The following is an 18,208-nucleotide window of genomic DNA, read 5'->3' as shown; positions in this document are numbered from 1 at the left end:
GGGGCACCCAGAAAAGGGGGCACTCAGAGGGGGGGGCACTCAGATTGGGGGGCACCCAGAATAGGGGGGCACCCAAAATAGTGGGGGGGCACCCAAGATAAGGGGGGGGCACCCAGATAAAGGGTGGGGGCACCCAGAGCAAGGGGAGCACCCAGAATAAGGGGGGGGGCACTCAGAATGGGGGGGGCACCCAAAAGAAGGGGGGGGTACCCGGATAAAGGGGGGGCACCCAAAGCAAGGGGGGGCACCCCAAAGAATGGGGGGGGGACCCAGTGGAAGGGGGGGCACCCCAAAGAATGGGGGGGGGACCCAGTGGAAGGGGGGGCACCCAAAATAGTGGGGGGGCACCCAAGATAAGGGGGGGGCACCCAGAGCAAGGAGGGGGTACCCAGATAAAGGGGGGGGCACTCAGAATGGGGGGTCACTCAGATGAAGGGGGGGGGCACCCAGAGCAGGGGGGGCACTCAAATAAAGGGGGGGGCACTCAGAATGGGGGGGGGGGCATCCAGAGCAAGGGGGTACCCAAAATAAAGGGGGGGGGGGACCAAATAAGGGGGGGGGGGCAGAGCAGCGGGGGACACCCAGAGAAAGGGGGGAAGGGGGGGGGCACCCAGAATGGGGGGGTACCCAAATAAAGGGGGGGGCACCCAGAATAAGAGGGCACCCAGAGCGAGGGGGGGGCACTCAGAATGGGGGGGCACTCAGAATGGGGGGGGGGGGGGGCACCCAGAATAGGGGGGGGCACCCAAAATACCGGGGGGGGGCACCCAGAGCGAGGGAGGGCACCTAAATAAAGTGGGGGGGCACCCAAAATACCGGGGGGGGGCACCTAAATAAGGGGGCACCCAGAGCAAGGGGGGCACCCAAAATAGTGGGGGGAGACCCAGATAAAGGGGGGGACACCCAAAATACGGGGGGGGCACACAAAAAAAGGGGGGGGCCTGAAATAAGGGGGGGCACCCAGAATGGGGGGGGGCACCCAGAGCAAGGGGGGGCACCCAAAATAAAGGGGGGGGGCCCTGAACAAGAGGGGGGGGGCACCCCGAGCTCGGGGACACCCCCAAAGCCGGGGCTGAGACCCGGGGGGGGGTCCCAGCAGCCGGTGCCCCCCCCAGCATCCCGGGGGGGCGGGGCTGGGGGCGGGGCTTGGGGTGGAGGGGCGGGGCCGGGGGGCAGGGAGGGGGCGTGGCCTGGGCTGGGTGGGTGTGGCCATGCAGATAAGGGGGCGTGGCCACGGAGGGGGGCGTGGCCGGGGCGGGTGGGTGTAGCTATGCAGAGAGGGGGCGTGGTTATGCAGATAAGGGGGCGTGGCCGGGGGCGTGGTCACGGAGGGGGCGGGGCCGGGGCTGGCGCAGCGGCGCGGGGAGGGCGGGGCCGGGCGCGGAGCCTCCCGGGCGGGGGCCGCTGCGCTGCGGGACCGGGATGGGAGAGGGGCGGCACAGGTACTGGGAGCACTGGGAGGGACTGGGGGGGAACTGGGAGCTCGTCCGCCAGGGCTGGGGGGGGGGTTGGGGGGAACTGGGAGTGACTGGGGGGACTGGGAGGGAACTGGGAGGTGGTCCAGCAGTGCTGGGAGGTACTGGGAGTGACTGGGGGGCACTGGGAGGGAACTGGGAGGGAACTGGGAGTGACTGGGGGGGACTAGGAGGGAAATGGGAGGTGGTCCAGCACTACTGGGGGGCGCTGGGAGTGACTGGGGGGAACTGGGAGCCAGTCCGCCAGGGCTGGGGGAGTACTGGGGGGGGCTGGGAGGGAACTGGGGGGCACTGGGAGTAACTGGGATGCAGTAGGAGGGAACTGGGGGGGACTAGGAGGGAATTGGGAGCTGGTCCAGCACTACTGGGAGGTACTGGGAGTGATTGGGGGGAACTGGGAGCTGGTCCAACAGGGCTGGGGGAGTACTGGGGGGGGCTGGGAGGGAACTGGGGGGCACTGGGGTGGACTAGGATGGAACTGGGAGCTGGTCCAGCACTACTGGGAGGTACTGGGAGTGAGTGGAGGAACTGGGAGCTAGTCCGCCAGGGCTGGGGGAGTACTGGGGGGGCACTGGGAGGGAACTGGGGGGGACTGGGAGTGACTGGGGGACACTGGGAGGGAACTGAGGGGCACTGGGAGTGACTAGGAGGGAATTGGGAGCTGGTCCAACACTACTGGGGGGCACTGGGAGTGACTGGGGGAAACTGGGAGCTGGTCCAACAGGGCTAGGGGGGTACTGGGAGGGAACTGGGGGGGGACTAGGAGTGACTGAGAGGGACCGGGAAGGAACTGGGGGGTACTGGGAGTGACTGGGGGGGACTGGGAGCTGGTCCAGCAGGGTTAGGGGCGTACTGGGGGGTACTGGGAGGAAACTGGGAGCTGGTCTAGCAGTGCTGGGGGGTACTGGGAGTTACTGGGGGGAACTGGGAGCTGGTCCAACAGGGCTAGGGGTGTACTGGGAGGGACTGGGAGGGAACTGGGAGCTGGTCCAGCAGTGCTGGAGGGTACTGGGAGTGACTGGGGGGGAACTGGGAACTGGTCCAGCAGGGCCTGGGGTACTGGGGTGTGGGGGGAGCAACACTGGGGATACTGGGAGGGAACGGGGAAGGAGCTGGGAGCTGGTTCAGCAGGGCTGGGGGTACTGGGAGGGAACTGGGGGATGGGGGGAACAAGACTGGGGATACTGGGAGGGAACTGGGAGCTGGCCCAACAGTGCTGGGGGTCACTGGGAGTTGCTGGGGGGTTGGTACTGGTGGGTGCTGGGAGGGAACTGGGAGCCGGCCCAGCAGGACTGGGAGTGACTGGGGGTTACTGGTTGGGACCTAGGAACTGGTCCAGCAGTGCTGGAGTTACTGGGAGTTACTGGGGGTTGGGGGGGGGAACACTGGGGGGGGAACAGGGAGCTGGCCCAGCACTACTGGGGGTACTGGGAGGGAACTGGTCCGGAAGAACTGGGGGTACTGAGGGTTACTGGGGGGTGGGGGCAGCACTGGGATGTACTGGGGCATGCACTGGAAGCACTGGGACTTACTGGGAGCCTTGCAGGGGAAGTACTGGGAGGTAAAAGGAGGAAACTGGGACATAATCTGGAAGCACTGGGAGCTACTGGGGGCTGGCAGCCAGCAGCCGGATGCTACTGGGAGCTTACTGGGATGCAGTCAGGCCTTACTGGGGGCTACTGGGAGGCAGCTGGAGTTACCGAGGCTGGGGGGCAGCAGCCGGGGGGGGCGTACTGGCCCATACTGGGCTATACTGGGCTATACTGGGCCGTACTGGAGCACAGCGGGGCGGCGCCGGGGCACGCCGGGAGGCGCGGGGGGGGCTGCGGCGGCCGCCGGTGCCTCCCCCGGGGCGGAGCTGCGGGGCCCCCCCCCCCCCCGTTAACCCCCCCCCGGCACCGCCCTGCACCGGGAATGGGATCGGGATCGGGGCTGGGATTGGGATCGGGACTGGGATTGGGACCAGGACTGGGATTGGGATTGGGACCGGTGTCCCCCCCCCGGGTGACCCCCCCCGGCACCGCCCTGCACTGGGATCAGGAATGGGATCGGGATTGGGACCAGGACCGGGATTGGGATTGGGATCGGGATCGGGACTGGGATTGGGACTGGTGACCCCCCCCCACCCCGGTGACCCCCCCCCTCGCCACCGCCCTGCACTGGGATTGGGATCGGGGCTGGGATTGGGATTGGGGCTGGAATTGGGATCGGGACTGGGACTGGGACTGGGATTGGGATTGGGACCGGTGACCCCCCCCCCCGGTGACCCCCCCCCTCCACCACCGCCCTGCACTGGGATCAGGAATGGGATTGGGATTGGGATCGGGGCTGGAATTGGGACTGGGATCGGGATTGGGACCAGGATTGGGATCGGGACTGGGATTGGGATTGGGACCAGTGACCACCCCCCCCCTCTGCCACCGCCCTGCACTGGGAATGGGATTGGGAATGGGATCGGGGCTGGAATTGGGATCGGGATTGGGACTGGGACTGGGATTGGGACTGGGATTGGGATTGGGACCAGTGTCCCCCCCCCGGTGACCCCCCCCATCCGCCACCGCCCTGCACTGGGATCGGGAATGGGATCGGGGCTGGAATTGGGACTGGGATTGGGACTGGGATTGGGATTGGGATCGGGGCTGGAATTGGGATCAGGACCAGGATTGGGATTGGGATTGGGACCAGTGTCCCCCCCCCCCCGGTGCCCCCCCTCCCAGCATGGCTGACTACCTGATCAGCGGCGGCACCGGTTACGTGCCCGAGGACGGGCTGAGCGCCCAGCAGCTCTTCGCCACCGCCGACGGCCTCACCTACAAGTATGGGGTGGGGGGGGTTTGGGGGGGCACGGCCCCATACTGCACCATCACCCCCACACCCCCCCCCTGCACCACCCCACAACAAACGGCCCGGTTCCGGGGTGCCCAGTGTGGTTTGGGGGTGCCCAGCCTGGTTTTGGGGTCCCTGGGCTCACGCAAGGGGATCCCAAAAGGGGGACCCCAAAAGGGGAGCCGGTTTATGGGGTCCCAGCCCAGTTTGGGGGTCCCAAGCCCGGTTCAGGGGTCCCCAGCATGGTTTGGGGGTCCCCTGCCTGGCCCAGGGGTCCCCAGCCCAGTTTAGGGTTCCCTGGCCCAGTTTGAGGTCCCCAGCCCAGTTTAGGATTCCCCAGTTTATGGGTTCCCAGCCCAGCTTGGGGGTTCCCAGCCCAGTTCAGGGGTCCCCAGTCTCACCCAAGGGTCCCCAGCCCAGTTTTGGGGTGCACAGCCTGGCCTGGGGGTTCCAAGCCCAATTTGGGGGTCCCCAGCCTGGCCCAGGAATCCCCATCCCAGTTTGGGGTCCCCAGCCTGCTTTAGGATTCCCCAGTTCAAGGGTCCCCAGCCCGGTTTGGGGTTCCCAGCCCAGTGCGGGGGTCCCCGGCTGGGCCCAGTTTGGGGGTTCCCAGCACAGTTTGGGGGTCCCCTGCCTGGCCCAGGGATCCTCAGCCCAGTTTGGGGTCCCCAGCTCAGTTTGGGGTCCCCAGCTGGGCCCAGTTTGGGGGACCCCAGCCCGGTTTAGGGTTCCCCAGTTCAGGGGTCCCCAGCCTGATTTGGGATCCCCTGCCTGGCCCAGAGGTCCCAAGCCCTGGTTTGGGGGTCCCCAGCGTGGCCCAAGGGTCCCCAGCCCAGCTCAGGGGTGCCCAGCCTAGGGGTCCCCAACCCTATTTGGGAGTCCCCTAACCAGTTCAGGGGTCCCCGGCCCAGTTTGGGGGTCCCCAGCCCAGTTCCAGGGTCCCCAACCAGGCTCGGTTTGGGGGTCCCTGGCCCAGTTTAGGGTCCCCAGCTTGGTTCAGGGGCCCCCAGCTGGGCCCAACTTGGCCCCCCAGTTTATGAGTCCCCAGACCAGTTTGGGGTCCCCAGCCCAGTTTGGGATCCCCAACCTGGCCCAAGGATCCCCAGCCCAGTTTGGGGGTCCCCAGCTGGGCCTGGCTCAGGGGTCCCCAGCCCAGTTCAGGGGTCCCCACCCCAGTTTGGGGGTTCCCCAGTTCAGGGGTCCCCACCCCAGTTCAGGGGCTCCCAGTTCAGGGGTCCCCAGCCCAGTTTAGGGTTCCCCAGTTCAGGGGTCCCCACCCCAGTTTGGGGGTCCCCAACCCCTCTCCATACCCAGTAATGGCACCAGGGTCCCTGAACCCCACCATCCCCATGAGACCACCCCAAATATCCCCACCCCACCCCCCCCCATGAGCTCCCCTTGTCCCCATACCCCCCCCCTCGCCCCCCCCCCCCCACGTCCCTTGGGGTGCCAGGACTGGGGGGACCCCCATAGGTGACCCCCCCCCCAACGCCTCCCCCGCAGCGACTTCCTCATCCTGCCCGGCTTCATCGACTTCACGGCCGACGAGGTGGTGGGTCCTGTCCCCGTCCCCCCCCCTCGGTGACATCCCTGGGACCCCCCCCCGCGCCCCCCAAGTGTCACCGTGACCCCCCCCAAACATGGGGTGTCTTGGACGGGGGGGCAAGGGGGTGACCCCCACCCACATCCCTTGGGCTTTTGGGGTGGCACGGTGATGATGGGTTGGGGTGGGGGGCGGGAGTTTGGGGTTCGGGGGGGGGGTTGGGGTTCGGGGGGGGTCCCCACGGTGGGGGGGGGCAGGGAGGAGAGGGTCTCTCGGCCCCCCCAGGACCTGACGTCGGCGCTGACCCGTAAGATCACGCTGAAGACCCCGCTCATCTCGTCCCCCATGGACACCGTCACCGAGTCCGATATGGCCATCGCCATGGCGGTGAGCTTTTTTGGGGGGGGGGGGGCACCCCGGGATTTTGGGGGGGCTGGGGGGGTGGGTGTGGGGTCAGGGTGTACGTCACGGTATGGGTTGGGGTGTGGGGTTGGGGTGCTTGCGCCTGTGTGGGGTTGGGGTGCGCGCCCCTGTGTTATTTTGGGAGATACAGATTTGGGGTAACCAACACATCTGGTTTGGGGTGCGCATTTGGGGTGCCCACCCTGTTCAGGTTTGGGGTGTGGGGTCAGGGTCCCCATCACACTATGGTTTGGGGTGTGGGGTTGGGGTGCTCACCCCTGTGTTATTTTTGGGGTTATGAATTTAGGGTACCCACCCCATCTTGTTGAGGGTGCACATTTGGGGTGCCCACCCCTATGTGGGTTTGGGGTATAGGGTAAGGTCCCCATCACATTATGGTTTGGGGGTGTGGGGTTGGGGTGCTCACCCCTGTGTGGGGTTGGGGTGCACGCCCCTGTGTTATTTTGGGGGATACAGATTTGGGGTAACAGCCCATCTGGTTTGGGGGTGCGCGTTTGGGGTGCCCACCCCATGTAGGATTGGGGTGTAGGGTCAGGGTCCCCATCACATTATGGTATGGGGTGCCCATTCCTGTATAGAGTTGGGGTGCTCACCCTTGTATGGGGTTGGGGTGCTCACCCCTGTGTTATTTTGGGGGATACAGATTTGGGGTAACAGCCCATCTGGTTGGGGGGTGCACATTTGGGGTGCCCACCCCATGCAGGATTGGGGTATGGGGTCAGGGTGCCCATCACATTATGGTTCGGGGGTGTGGGGTTGGGGTGCCCATCCCTGTATAGAGTTGGGGTGCTCACCCTTGTGTGGGGTTGGGGTGCTCGCCCCTGTGTTATTTTGGGGGATACGGATTTGGGGTAACCAACACATCTGGTTTGGGGTGCGCATTTGGGGTGCCCACCCCCTGCAGGTTTGGGGCACGGGGTCGGGATCCCCATCACATTATGGTTTGGGGGTTTGGGGTTGGGGTGCTCACCCCTGTGTTATTTTGGAGGGTTAAAGATTTGGGATAACCAACACATCTGGTTTGGGGGTGCGCATTTGGGGTGCCCACCCTGTGCAGGTTTGGGGTGCAGGGTCGGGGTGCCCATCCCTTTACAGTTTTGGGTGCACATTTGGGGTGCCCACATCTGTGTGATCGGGGGTACAGGGTCCGGGTGCACATCCCTGCATTATTTTGGGGGGCACATTTGGGGTGCCCCCCCTGCCTGGTTTGGGGTACAGGGTCAGGTTGCCCATCACTTTATGGTTTTGGGGAGCAGGATTGGGATGTGCACCCCTCTATTAATTTGGGGGTGGGTGTAGGGTTGGGGTGCCCATACTGTGTGGTTGGGGGGGTGCACGTTTGGGGTTTGGGGTTGGGGTGCCCATCACATTATGGTTTTGGGGTGTACATTTGGGGTGCCCATCACTTTACAACTTGGGGTGCTCCCCTGCCTGGTTTGGGGTCAGGGTGCCCATCACTTTAGGGTTTTGGGGTGCACATTTGGAGTGCCCCCCTGCCTGGTTTGGGTTGTGGGGTCAGGGTGCCCATCACTTTACGCTTTGGGGTGGTGCAGGGTTGGTGTGGTTGGGGGGGTGCACATTTTGGGGGTGTGGGGTGCCCATCGCTTTATGGATTTGGGGTGGTGCAGGGTTGGGGTGCCCACGCTGTGTGGTTATGGGGGGGGGTGCACATTTTGGGGGTGTGGGGTTGGAGTGCCCATCACTTTATGGTTTTGGGGTGTATATTTGGGGTGCCCATTGCTTTACAATTTGGAGTGCCCCCCCGCCTGGTTTGGGGTCAGGGTGCCCATCGCTTTATAGTTTTGGGGTGTATGTTTGGGGTGCCCATTGCTTTATGATTTGGGGTGCCCCCCTGCCCGGTTTGGGGTCAGGGTGCCCATCACTTTATGGTTTTGGGGTGTACATTTGGGGTGCCCCCCACCCTGTTTGGGGTGCGGGGTTGGGGTGCCCGTGCTGTGTGGTTTGGGGGGGTGCACGTTTTGGGGGTGCAGGGTCGGGGTGCCCATCACTTTATGGTTTTGGGGTGTACATTTGGGGTGCCCATGCTGTATGGTTATGGGGGGGGGGGTGCACATTTTGGGGGTGCGGGGTCGGGGTGCCCATCACTTTATGGCATTGGGGTGTCCCCCCTGCCCAGTTTGGGGTGCGGGGTTGGGGTACCCATCACTTTATGGTTTTGGGGTGCGGGGTCGGGGTACCCATCACTTTACACTTTGGGGGCGCAGGGCGGGGTGGGGGTGCCCCCCCCCCGTTGCCACTGTGCCCCCGCTGCCCCCCCCCCCCAGCTGATGGGCGGCATCGGCATCATCCACCACAACTGCACCCCCGAGTTCCAGGCCAACGAAGTGCGCAAGGTCAAGGTAAAAGGGGGGACACGAGACCCCAAAAACCCGCACCCCCACTGACCCCATAACCCTTCCGGAGAGCCCCCCCACGACCCCACCATCGTGTCCCCCCCCCAAAAAGCGCTTCGAGCAGGGGTTCATCACGGAGCCGGTGGTGCTGAGCCCGGCGCACACGGTGGGGGACGTGCTGGAAGCCAAAATGAGGCACGGGTTTTCGGGGATCCCCCTGACCCAAAACGGGCGCATGGGGAGCCGGCTGGAGGGGATCGTCACCTCCAGGGACATCGACTTCCTGCCCATAGGGAGCGCGGCACGCACCTCAGCCAGGTGGGGGGGATATGGGGTGGGGGTGTGGGGTGGGGGTGTGGGGTGGGGATGGGATTGGGATTGGGAATTGGATGGGATTGGGGATGGGATGGGGATGAGGATGGAGACAGATATGGGATGGGGATGGGATGGGGATGGAGACAGGGATATGGGATGGGGAGTTGGGGAGGGGATGGGGTGGGGATATGGGATTGGGGATGGGATAGGGATATGGGGTGGGGATGGGATGGAAATGGATTGGGAATTGGGATGGGATTGGGGATGGGATGGGAATAGAGACAGGGATATGGGGAGGGGATTGGGGTGGGGAATTGGAATGGGATTGGGGATGGGATGGGGATATGGGATGGGATTGGGAGACAGGATGGGGATGGAGACAGGGATATGGGATGGGGATGAGGGGATGGGATGGGGAATTGGGGTGGGATTGGGGATGGGATGGGGACAGGGAATTGGGGTGGGGATATGGGATGGGGATGGGATGGAAATGGGATTGGGATGGGGAGGGGATTGGGATGGATTGGGTAGGGGATATGGGATAGGGGCAGGATGGGGCCAGGATGGAGATGGAGACAAGGATATGGGATGGGGAGGGATTTGGGATGGGGATGGGAGGGGACAGGATGCAGATATGGGATGGTTTGGGATGGGGTGGGATTGGGAGATGGGATGGGGGTACGAGATGGGATTGGGATCGGGACAGGATGGGGATGGGATGGGGATGGAGACAGGGATATGGGATGGGATAAGGATATGGGATGGGGGATTGGGGAGGGGATGGGGATATGGGATGGGTTGGGGAAAGGGAGGGATTGGGGGTGGGATGGGATTGGGACAGAATGGAGATGGGATGGGGATGGAGACGGGATATGGGATGGGGACAGGGTAGGGATGGGATGGGGATGGATTGGGGTGGGGATGGGATGGGTCGGGATGCAGGATGATGGGCGGTGTTGTGGGGTCACACGGGTCCCTTTGGGGTCCACCATCACCCCGGTGCCCCCGGCCCGTTCCCGCAGGTGATGACCAAACGCAACGAGCTGGTGGTGGCCCCGGCCGGCGTCACCCTCAAGGAAGCCAACGAGATCCTGCAGCGCAGCAAGAAGGGTACTGACCCCAAACCCCCACCCCAAACCCCAACCCCAAACCCCGTCCCTGACGCCATCCCTGACCCCGACCCCAAACACCAACTTCCAACCCCAAACCCCATCCGAAGCGCCGACCCCAAATGCTGTCCCCAAACACCAGCCCCATCCCTGACCCCAACCTCAAACCCCATTCCTGATGCCATCCCCGATCCAAACCTGATCCCTGATACCATCCCCGAACCCAAGTGTCAACCCTGACCCAAAACCCTTCCTAAGCGCTGACCACAAATGCCATCCCCAAACCCCATCCTGGACCCCAAACCCCGAACTCCATCCCTGACCCTGAACCCCATCCCTGATGCCATCCCGACCCCAAACCCTATCCCTGACTCCAAACCCCATCCCAAACGCTGACCCCAACCCCATCCCTGATGCCATCCCTGACCCCAAGCGCCAACCCCAAACCCCATCCCCGACCCGAACTCCAAACCCAGACCTCAAACCCCATTCCTGACCCCAAGTGCCAACCCTGACCCCAAACCCCATCCCCGACCCCAAATTCCATCTCAAACCCCATCTCAAACCCCAACCCCAACCCCAAATCCCATCCCAAACACCATCCCCATCCCCAAACCCAAACCCTGACCCCAAACCCCATCTCAAACCCCAAACCCTGACCCCAAATCCCATCCCAAGCACCATCCCCAACCCCAAACCCTGACCCCAAACCCCAAACCCCGACCCCAACCCCATCCCCGACCCCAAACCCCATCCCAAACCCCATCCCCAACCCCATCCTCGACCCCAAACCCCATCCCTGACCCTGAACCCCATCCCTGGTGCCATCCCCGACCCCAAATCCCATCCCAAACCCCATCCCCAACCCCAAACCCCATCTCAAACCCTGACCTCGACCCCAAACCCCATCCCTGACCTGAACCCCATCCCTGATGCCATCCCCAACCCCAAGTGCCAACCCCAGACCCCAACCCCAAACCCCATCCCAAGCGCCATCCCCAACCCCAAACCCTGACCCCAAACCCCATCTCAAACCCTGACCCTGACCCCATCCCCGATCCCAAACCCCATCCCCGACCCAAAACCCTATCCCCGACCCCAAATCCCATCTCAAACCCCATCCCCAACCCCAAATCCCATCCCAAGCACCATCCCCAACCCCAAACTCCATTGTAAGCTGCCAACCCAAACCCCATCCCCAACCCCAACCCCTGACCCCAAACCCCACAACCAGGCAAGCTTCCCATCGTGAACGAGAGCGACGAGCTGGTGGCCATCATCGCGCGCAGCGACCTGCAGAAGAACCGCGACTTCCCGCTGGCCTCCAAGGACGCGCGCAAGCAGCTGCTCTGCGGGGCCGCCCTGGGGACGCGCGAGGACGACAAATACCGCCTGGACCTCCTGGTGCAAGCCCGCGTCGACGTGGTGGTGCTGGTGGGTGGGGGGGTCACGGGGTTTTTTTTTTTTTTGGGGGGGGTCTCGTGCGCCCCCCGTGCCATCCCCGGCCCCGTGCGCCCCCCAAAGGATTCGTCGCAGGGGAACTCGGTGTACCAAGTGGCCATGATCCACTACATCAAGCAGAAGTACCCCGAGCTGCAGGTCATCGGGGGCAACGGTGGGTGAGGGGGGGTGAAAAGGGGTGAGGGGGGTGTGGGGGGTGAGGGGAGGGGGGTGACACCCCAAAATCCCACGCGGGGTGTGGGGGTGGTGGGGGTTGTGGGGTAAGGGTTGGGGTGGCGTGGGGTGAGATTTGGGTTGCCATGGGGCAGGGTTCAGGGTGCCATGGCGCTGGCATTGGGCAGGGATTTGGGGTGCCATGGGGCAGGGGTGCATGGGTTGGGGTGCGATGGGGCTGGAAGTGGGACAGGTTTTGGGGTGCCATGGGGTGAGGTTTGGGGTGCCATGGGGCAAGGGTTGGGGTGCCGTGGGGATGGGTTTGGGGTGCCGTGGGGTCAGGTTTTGGGTGCTATGGTGCATGGTTTGGGTTGCCATGGGGCTGGCAATGGGGCAGGTTTTGGGGTGCTGTGGGGCAGGGGTTGGGGTGCCGTGGGGTGAGGTTTGAGGTGCCATGGTGCAAGGGTTGGGGTGCCACAGGGCTAGCAGTGGGGAGGGGTTGGGGTGCTGTGGGGTGGGGTTTGGGGTGCCATGGGGCAGGAGTTGGGGTGCCTTGGTGTATGGTCTGGGGTCCCATGGGGCTGGCAGTGGGGAAGGTTTTGGGGTGCCATGGGGCAGGTTTGGAGTGCCATGGTGCATGGGTTTGGGGTGCCACGGGGCTGGCAATGGGGCAGGTTTTGGGGTGCTGTGGGGCAGGGGTTGGGGTGCCATGGGGTGAGGTTTGGGGTGCCATGGAGCTGGCAGTGGGGAGGGTTTGGGGTGCCATGGTGCAAGGTTTGGGGTGCCATGGGGATGGGTTTGGGGTGCCACAGGGCTGGCAATGGGCAGGGGTTGGGGTGCCATGGGGCAGGGATTTGGAGTGCCATGGGGTGAGGTTTGGGGTGCCATGGTGCAAGGGTTAGGGTGCCATGGGGCTGGCAGTGGGACAGGTTTTGGGGTGCTGTGGGGTGAGTTTGGGGTGCTGTGGGGTGAGTTTGGGGTGCCATGGGGCAGGAGTTGGGGTGCCAGGGGTTGCGGTTTGAGGTGCCATGGTGCAAGATTGGGGTGTCATGGGGTGAGGTTTGGGGTGCCATGGGGCAGAGTTTGGGGTGCCACAGGGCTGGCAGTGGGGAGGGTTTGGGGTGCCATGGTGCAAGGTTTGGGGTGCCATGGAGTGAGGTTTGGGGTGCCACGGGGCTGACAGTGGGGAGGGGTTGGGGTGCCATGGTGCAAGGGTTGGGGTGTCATGGGGCTGGCAGTGGAGAGGTTTTGGGGTGCCATGGGGCGGGGATTTGGGGTGCCATGGGGCAGGAGTTGGGGTGCCATGGGGTGAGGTTTGGGGTGCCATGGGGCAGGGTTTGGGGTGCCACGGGGCTGACAGTGGGGAAGGGTTGGGGTGCCATGGTGCAAGGATTGGGGTTCCATGGTGCGTGGGTTGGGGTGCCGTGGGGATGGCAGTGGGAAGGGTTTGGGTTGCCATAGGGCAAGGGTTTGGGGTGCCATGGGGCAGAGATTTGGGATGCCATGGGGTGAGGTTTGGGGTGCCATGGTGCATGGGTTGGGGTGCCATGGGGCTGGCAGTGGGAAGGGTTTGGGGTGCTGTGGGGCAGGGATTTGGGGTGCCGTGGGGTGAGGTTTGGGGTGTCATGGTGCAAGGGTTGGGGTGCCATGGGGCTGGCAGTGGGGCAGGTTGTGGGGTGCTGTGGGGTGCAGATTTGGGGCGCTGTGGGGCAGGGGATGGGGCACTGTGGGACATCAAGGGGGCAATTGGGGTGCGCAACCGTGGCACCGTGCGGCTGGGCTGGGGATGCTGCGGGGCAACATTTGGGGTGGCTGTGGGGCTGCGGGGTGGGGGGCTGCGGGGCGGGGGGCCCCGTCCCTACTCGGTGACACACCCCGTGTCCCCACGGGACGCTCAGTGGTGACAGCAGCCCAAGCCAAAAACCTCATCGACGCCGGCGTGGACGCCCTGCGCGTGGGCATGGGCTGCGGCTCCATCTGCATCACCCAGGAAGGTGCGCGGGGACCCCCCAAAAAGACCCCCCAAATCCTCCCCCCGCGCCTCCCCCCGACCCACCTCTGTATGTCTATGTGTCCCCCACCCTGTCCCCGTCCCCCCCCCCCCAGTGATGGCGTGCGGCCGCCCCCAGGGCACGGCCGTCTACAAGGTGGCCGAGTACGCGCGGCGTTTCGGGGTGCCCGTCATCGCCGACGGCGGCATCCGCACCGTGGGGCACGTGGTGAAGGCGCTGGCCCTGGGCGCATCCACGGGTGAGCGGGGTCCCGGGGGGGGTGGGACACATGGGGACAGGGTCACGGCTGCGCCCCCACCCCACAGTGATGATGGGGTCCCTGCTGGCGGCCACCACGGAGGCGCCGGGCGAGTATTTCTTCTCGGAGGGCGTGCGGCTGAAAAAATACCGCGGCATGGGCTCGCTCGACGCCATGGAGCAAGGGGGCAGCCAAAAACGCTATTTCAGGTCTGTGGGGTGTGGTTTTTTTTTTTTGGGGAGGGGGTCCCGGGGTCCATGCCCACCCCTGAGCCCCGTCGGCCGTGTCCCCCCGCAGCGAGGGTGACCCGGTGAAGGTGGCGCAGGGGGTGTCAGGCTCGCTGCAGGACAAGGGCTCCATCCACAAGTTCGTGCCCTACCTCATCGCCGGCATCCAGCGAGGCTGCCAGGACATCGGCGCACGCAGCCTGTCCCTGCTGCGGTGAGCGCGGGGACCTTGGGGACACGGGGATCATGGGGACGTTTGAACACGGGGATCTTGGGGATATGGGCACCTTGGGTCTTGGGGACATGGGGACTTTGGGGAAATGGGGACTGTTGGGGACCTTGGGGACCTTTTGGACCTTGGGGACACAGGGACTTTGGGGACAGTGGGACTGTTGGGGACCTTGGGGACATGGGGACCACAGGGACTTTGGGGACCTTGGGGACATGGGGAGGGACCTTGGGGACCTATGGGGATCTTGGGGACATGGGAACAGGGAGACCTTGGGAACATGGGGACCTTGGGGACGTGGGGACACAGGGATCTGGGGACACAGGGATCTTGCAGGTATGGGCACCTTGGGTCTTGGGGACACGGGGACTTTGGGGAAATGGGGACTGTTGAGGACCTTGGGGACGTGGGGACCATGGGGACTTTGGTGACACAGGGACTTTGGGGACCTTGGGGACATGAGGAGGGACCTTGGGGACCTATGGGGATCTTGGGGACATGGGAACAGGGGCACCTTGGGAACACGGGGGTCCTGGGGATATGGGAACACAGGGACCTTGGGGACCTTAGGGATCTTGGGGACATGGGGACCTTGGGTCTTAGGGACACGGGGATCTTGGGAACCTTGGGGATGTGGGTACCATGGGCACCTTGGGCACCTTGGGGACCTTTGGGACCTTTGGGACCTTGGGGACACGGGGACCTTGGGTTGTGGGGACACAGAGACTTTGGGGAAATGGGGGCTGTTGGGGACCTTGGGGACATGGGGACCACAGGGATTTTAGTGACACGGGGACTTTGGGGACCTTGGGGACATGGGGAGGGACCATGGGGACCTTGGGGATGTGGGCACCTTGGGGACATGGGGACCTTGGGTCTTGGGGACACAGGGACTTTGGGGACAGGGGGAATGTTGGGGACCTTGGGGACGTGGGGACATGGGGACCTTGCGGATATGGGCACCTTGGGTCTTGGGGACACGGGGACTTTGGGGAAATAGGGACTGTTGAGGACCTTGGGGACATGGGGACCTTGGGGACATGGGGAGGGACCTTGGGGACCTACGGGGATCTTGGGGACATGGGGATCTGGGGACACGGGGATCTTGGGAACCTTGGGGATGTGGGTACCATGGGCACCTTGGGGACCTTTGGGACCTTGGGGACACGGGGACTTTGGGGACATGGGGACTGTTGGGGACCATGGGGATATGGGTACCATGGGCACCTTGGGGACACAGGGACTTTGGGGACAGGAGGACTGTTGGGGACCTTGGGGATGTGGGGACATAGGGATCTTGGGGATATGGGCACCTTGGGGACATGGGGACCACGGGGACTTTGGTGACACAGGGACTTTGGGGACCTTGGGGATATGGGCACCTTGGGTCTTGGGGACACGGGGACTTTGGGGGAAATGGGGACTGTTGGGGACCTTGGGGACATGGGGACCACGGGGACTTTGGGGACACAGGGACTTTGGGGACCTTGGGGACATGGGGAGGGACCATGGGGACCTTGGGGATGTGGGTACCATGGGTGCCTTGGGGACACAGGGATCCTGGGGACATGGGAACACAGGGAACTTGGGGACCTTAGGTGTTGGGGACACGGGATCTTGGGGACATGGGGATCTTGGGGACCTTGGGGACATGGAGAGGGACCATGGGGACTGTGAGGACATGGGGACCTTGGGAACATTGGAGACACAGGGACCTTGGGGACATGGGGACATGGGCACCTTGGGGTCACAGGGTCCTGGGCCATGGGAACACGGGGACCTTGGGGACCTTGAGAACATGGGGACCTTAGGTCTTGGGGACCTTGGGGACCACAGAGACCTTGGGGCCATGGGGACCTTGGGGACACGGGGATCTTGTGGACATGGGGACATTGGGGACCTTGGGGACCATGGAGAACTTGGACCTTGGGGCCATGGGGACCTTGGGGGTGACGGGGAGCATGGGGACCCCATAAGGACCCTGGGGACCACAGGGTCCCAGGGGGTAATGGAGCGTGGGGACCTTGGGGACCACAGGGGACTTTGGGTACCGTGGGGACCCTGGGGGTGACAGGGAGCGATGGGACCCCATAAGGGCCACAGGGGGGACCCTGGGGATGATGGGGACCATGGGGACAATGGGGGACAACGGGGACTTGGGGAACCATGGGGGTGACAGGGACCAGAGGGACTTGGGGACCCTGGGGACAATGGGGACCACGGGGACCCCAGAAGGACCCTGGGGGGCCCTGGAGATGATTGGGACCACGGGGATTTTGGGGACCCTGGGGGTGACAGGGAGCACGGAGACCCCCCCCCCAAGGACCACGGGGACCCCCCCGGGGGTGACAGGGAGGGGGGGGGGGGGGGCATGGTGTCATTGTCCCCCCCCCCCCCCCCAGGTCCATGATGTACTCGGGGAGCTGAAGTTCGAGAAGCGCACCATGGCCACGCAGCCCGAGGGGGGGGGCGCACGGCCTGCACGCGTGAGTGACCCCCCCGGGGATGGGGGGGGGGGGGTCCCAGGGTGGGGGGGGTCCTGGGGAGAGGGGGGGGGGGGTCCTGGGGTGGGGCACCCTGGGGGGGGGTCACTTGGGAGGGGGTGGAGGTCCTGGGGAGAGGGGGGGGTCCTGGGGGGGGGGTGGGGGGGCATCCCGGGGGGGGGTCACTTGGGAGGGGAGGGGGTGTCCTGGTGGGGGGGGGGGTGGGCGGGGGGGGGGCACCTCAGGTCCTGCATTGGGGCCCTGGGGCTGGGGGGGGGCCGGATTGGGGGGGGGTCTCGGTGGGGTCGTGACCTTGGTGACCTTGTCCCTTCTGTCCCCTGCTGCCGCCCCCCCCCCCCACAGCGTCACGGTGCTGCCATGTAAGTACGGGGGGGGGTCGTGGGGGGGGGGTCCCCATCCCCTCCCACCCCCCCCCCCACCCCCCTCATCACCCCCCCCCACCCCCACCCCCCCCCAGGATCTGACGTGGTGCCAGCCACTGGGGGGGGGGTCGTGGGGGGGGGGGGGGGGGTCCTCAACCCCCCCCCACTGACCCCCCCCCTCCCCATTTTGTCCCCCCCCCCCAGTTACCAGAAGCGGCTGCACCGAGGAGGGGCTTCGAGGGGGGGTCCCCCACCGGGCCCCCCCCCCCCCGTGCCCCCCCCCCACGACCACCACCACGCAGCCCCCCCCCCCCCCTGCCGCTAGGCACCGGCAGCACCGGGACGGCGGCACCGCGCCGGGGCTGGACCCCTCGGCAGCGGGGGGGGGCCGGGACCCCCCCCCACCACCCCCCCCCTTTTGGGCCCCCCCCCCAGGGGTGCTGCGCCCTGTAGGGGCGCGTAGGACGTAGTCCGCTGCTTGCACCCCCCCCCAGTTTCGCCCCCCCCCCCCCTTCCTGTTTTTGGGGGGGGGGGGCATTGGACCCCCCCCTCCTGCAGCCCCTCGGGCACTTAGGGACAGGCTCTGAGCTGGGGGGGGGGGTCCGGGGGGGTCCCCGGAGGGGCCACAAATAAAGAGCTGGAGCATCCGTGGGTGTGCATGTGTCTGTGTCCCCCCCCCCCCGGGACCCCCAGCATCGTGACACTGGGGGGGGGGGTGTGTGGGGAGGGGGGGGGCATAGAGGGACCTGGGAGGGGGGGCTTGCACCATGAGGGGGGGGGGGGCACACAAGGTGGGTGGGGGTTTGCACGCTCACGGTGCAGCCCAGCATGGTCTGGCACAGCTTTTGCACACCAGTGCATGGCTTTGCACACTAGGCCCAGCCTTGCACACCACTGCACGATCTTGCACACCGCAGCACAGCCTTGCACAGCCTTGCACACTGCAGCACACCATTGCACAGGTTTGCACACCCCAG

General features: G+C 65.2%; 1 protein-coding gene across 1 annotated transcript; it reads left to right on the top strand.

Annotated features, from left to right (window-relative positions):
- Window positions 1-2,931: 2,931 nt before the first annotated feature.
- Window positions 2,932-17,878, top strand: LOC137848903 (inosine-5'-monophosphate dehydrogenase 1-like). The gene is given in 18 exon segments (XM_068668393.1): window positions 2,932-3,036; window positions 4,193-4,291; window positions 5,805-5,853; window positions 6,130-6,231; window positions 8,553-8,627; window positions 8,734-8,905; window positions 8,908-8,939; window positions 9,959-10,046; window positions 11,280-11,479; window positions 11,570-11,660; window positions 13,558-13,653; window positions 13,766-13,909; window positions 13,977-14,118; window positions 14,207-14,350; window positions 16,768-16,778; window positions 16,781-16,827; window positions 16,829-16,851; window positions 17,436-17,878. Coding segments are annotated over 17 exon segments (1,635 nt in total). The 5' UTR covers window positions 2,932-3,036; window position 4,193; the 3' UTR covers window positions 17,557-17,878.
- Window positions 17,879-18,208: the final 330 nt, after the last annotated feature.

Source organism: Anas acuta, unplaced genomic scaffold, assembly GCF_963932015.1.
Source record: "Anas acuta unplaced genomic scaffold, bAnaAcu1.1 SCAFFOLD_394, whole genome shotgun sequence".
In the NCBI taxonomy this organism is placed as follows: domain Eukaryota; kingdom Metazoa; phylum Chordata; class Aves; order Anseriformes; family Anatidae; genus Anas; species Anas acuta.
The sequence above is the reverse complement of the archived record's forward strand: the minus strand, read 5'-3'. Positions and strand labels throughout refer to the sequence as shown.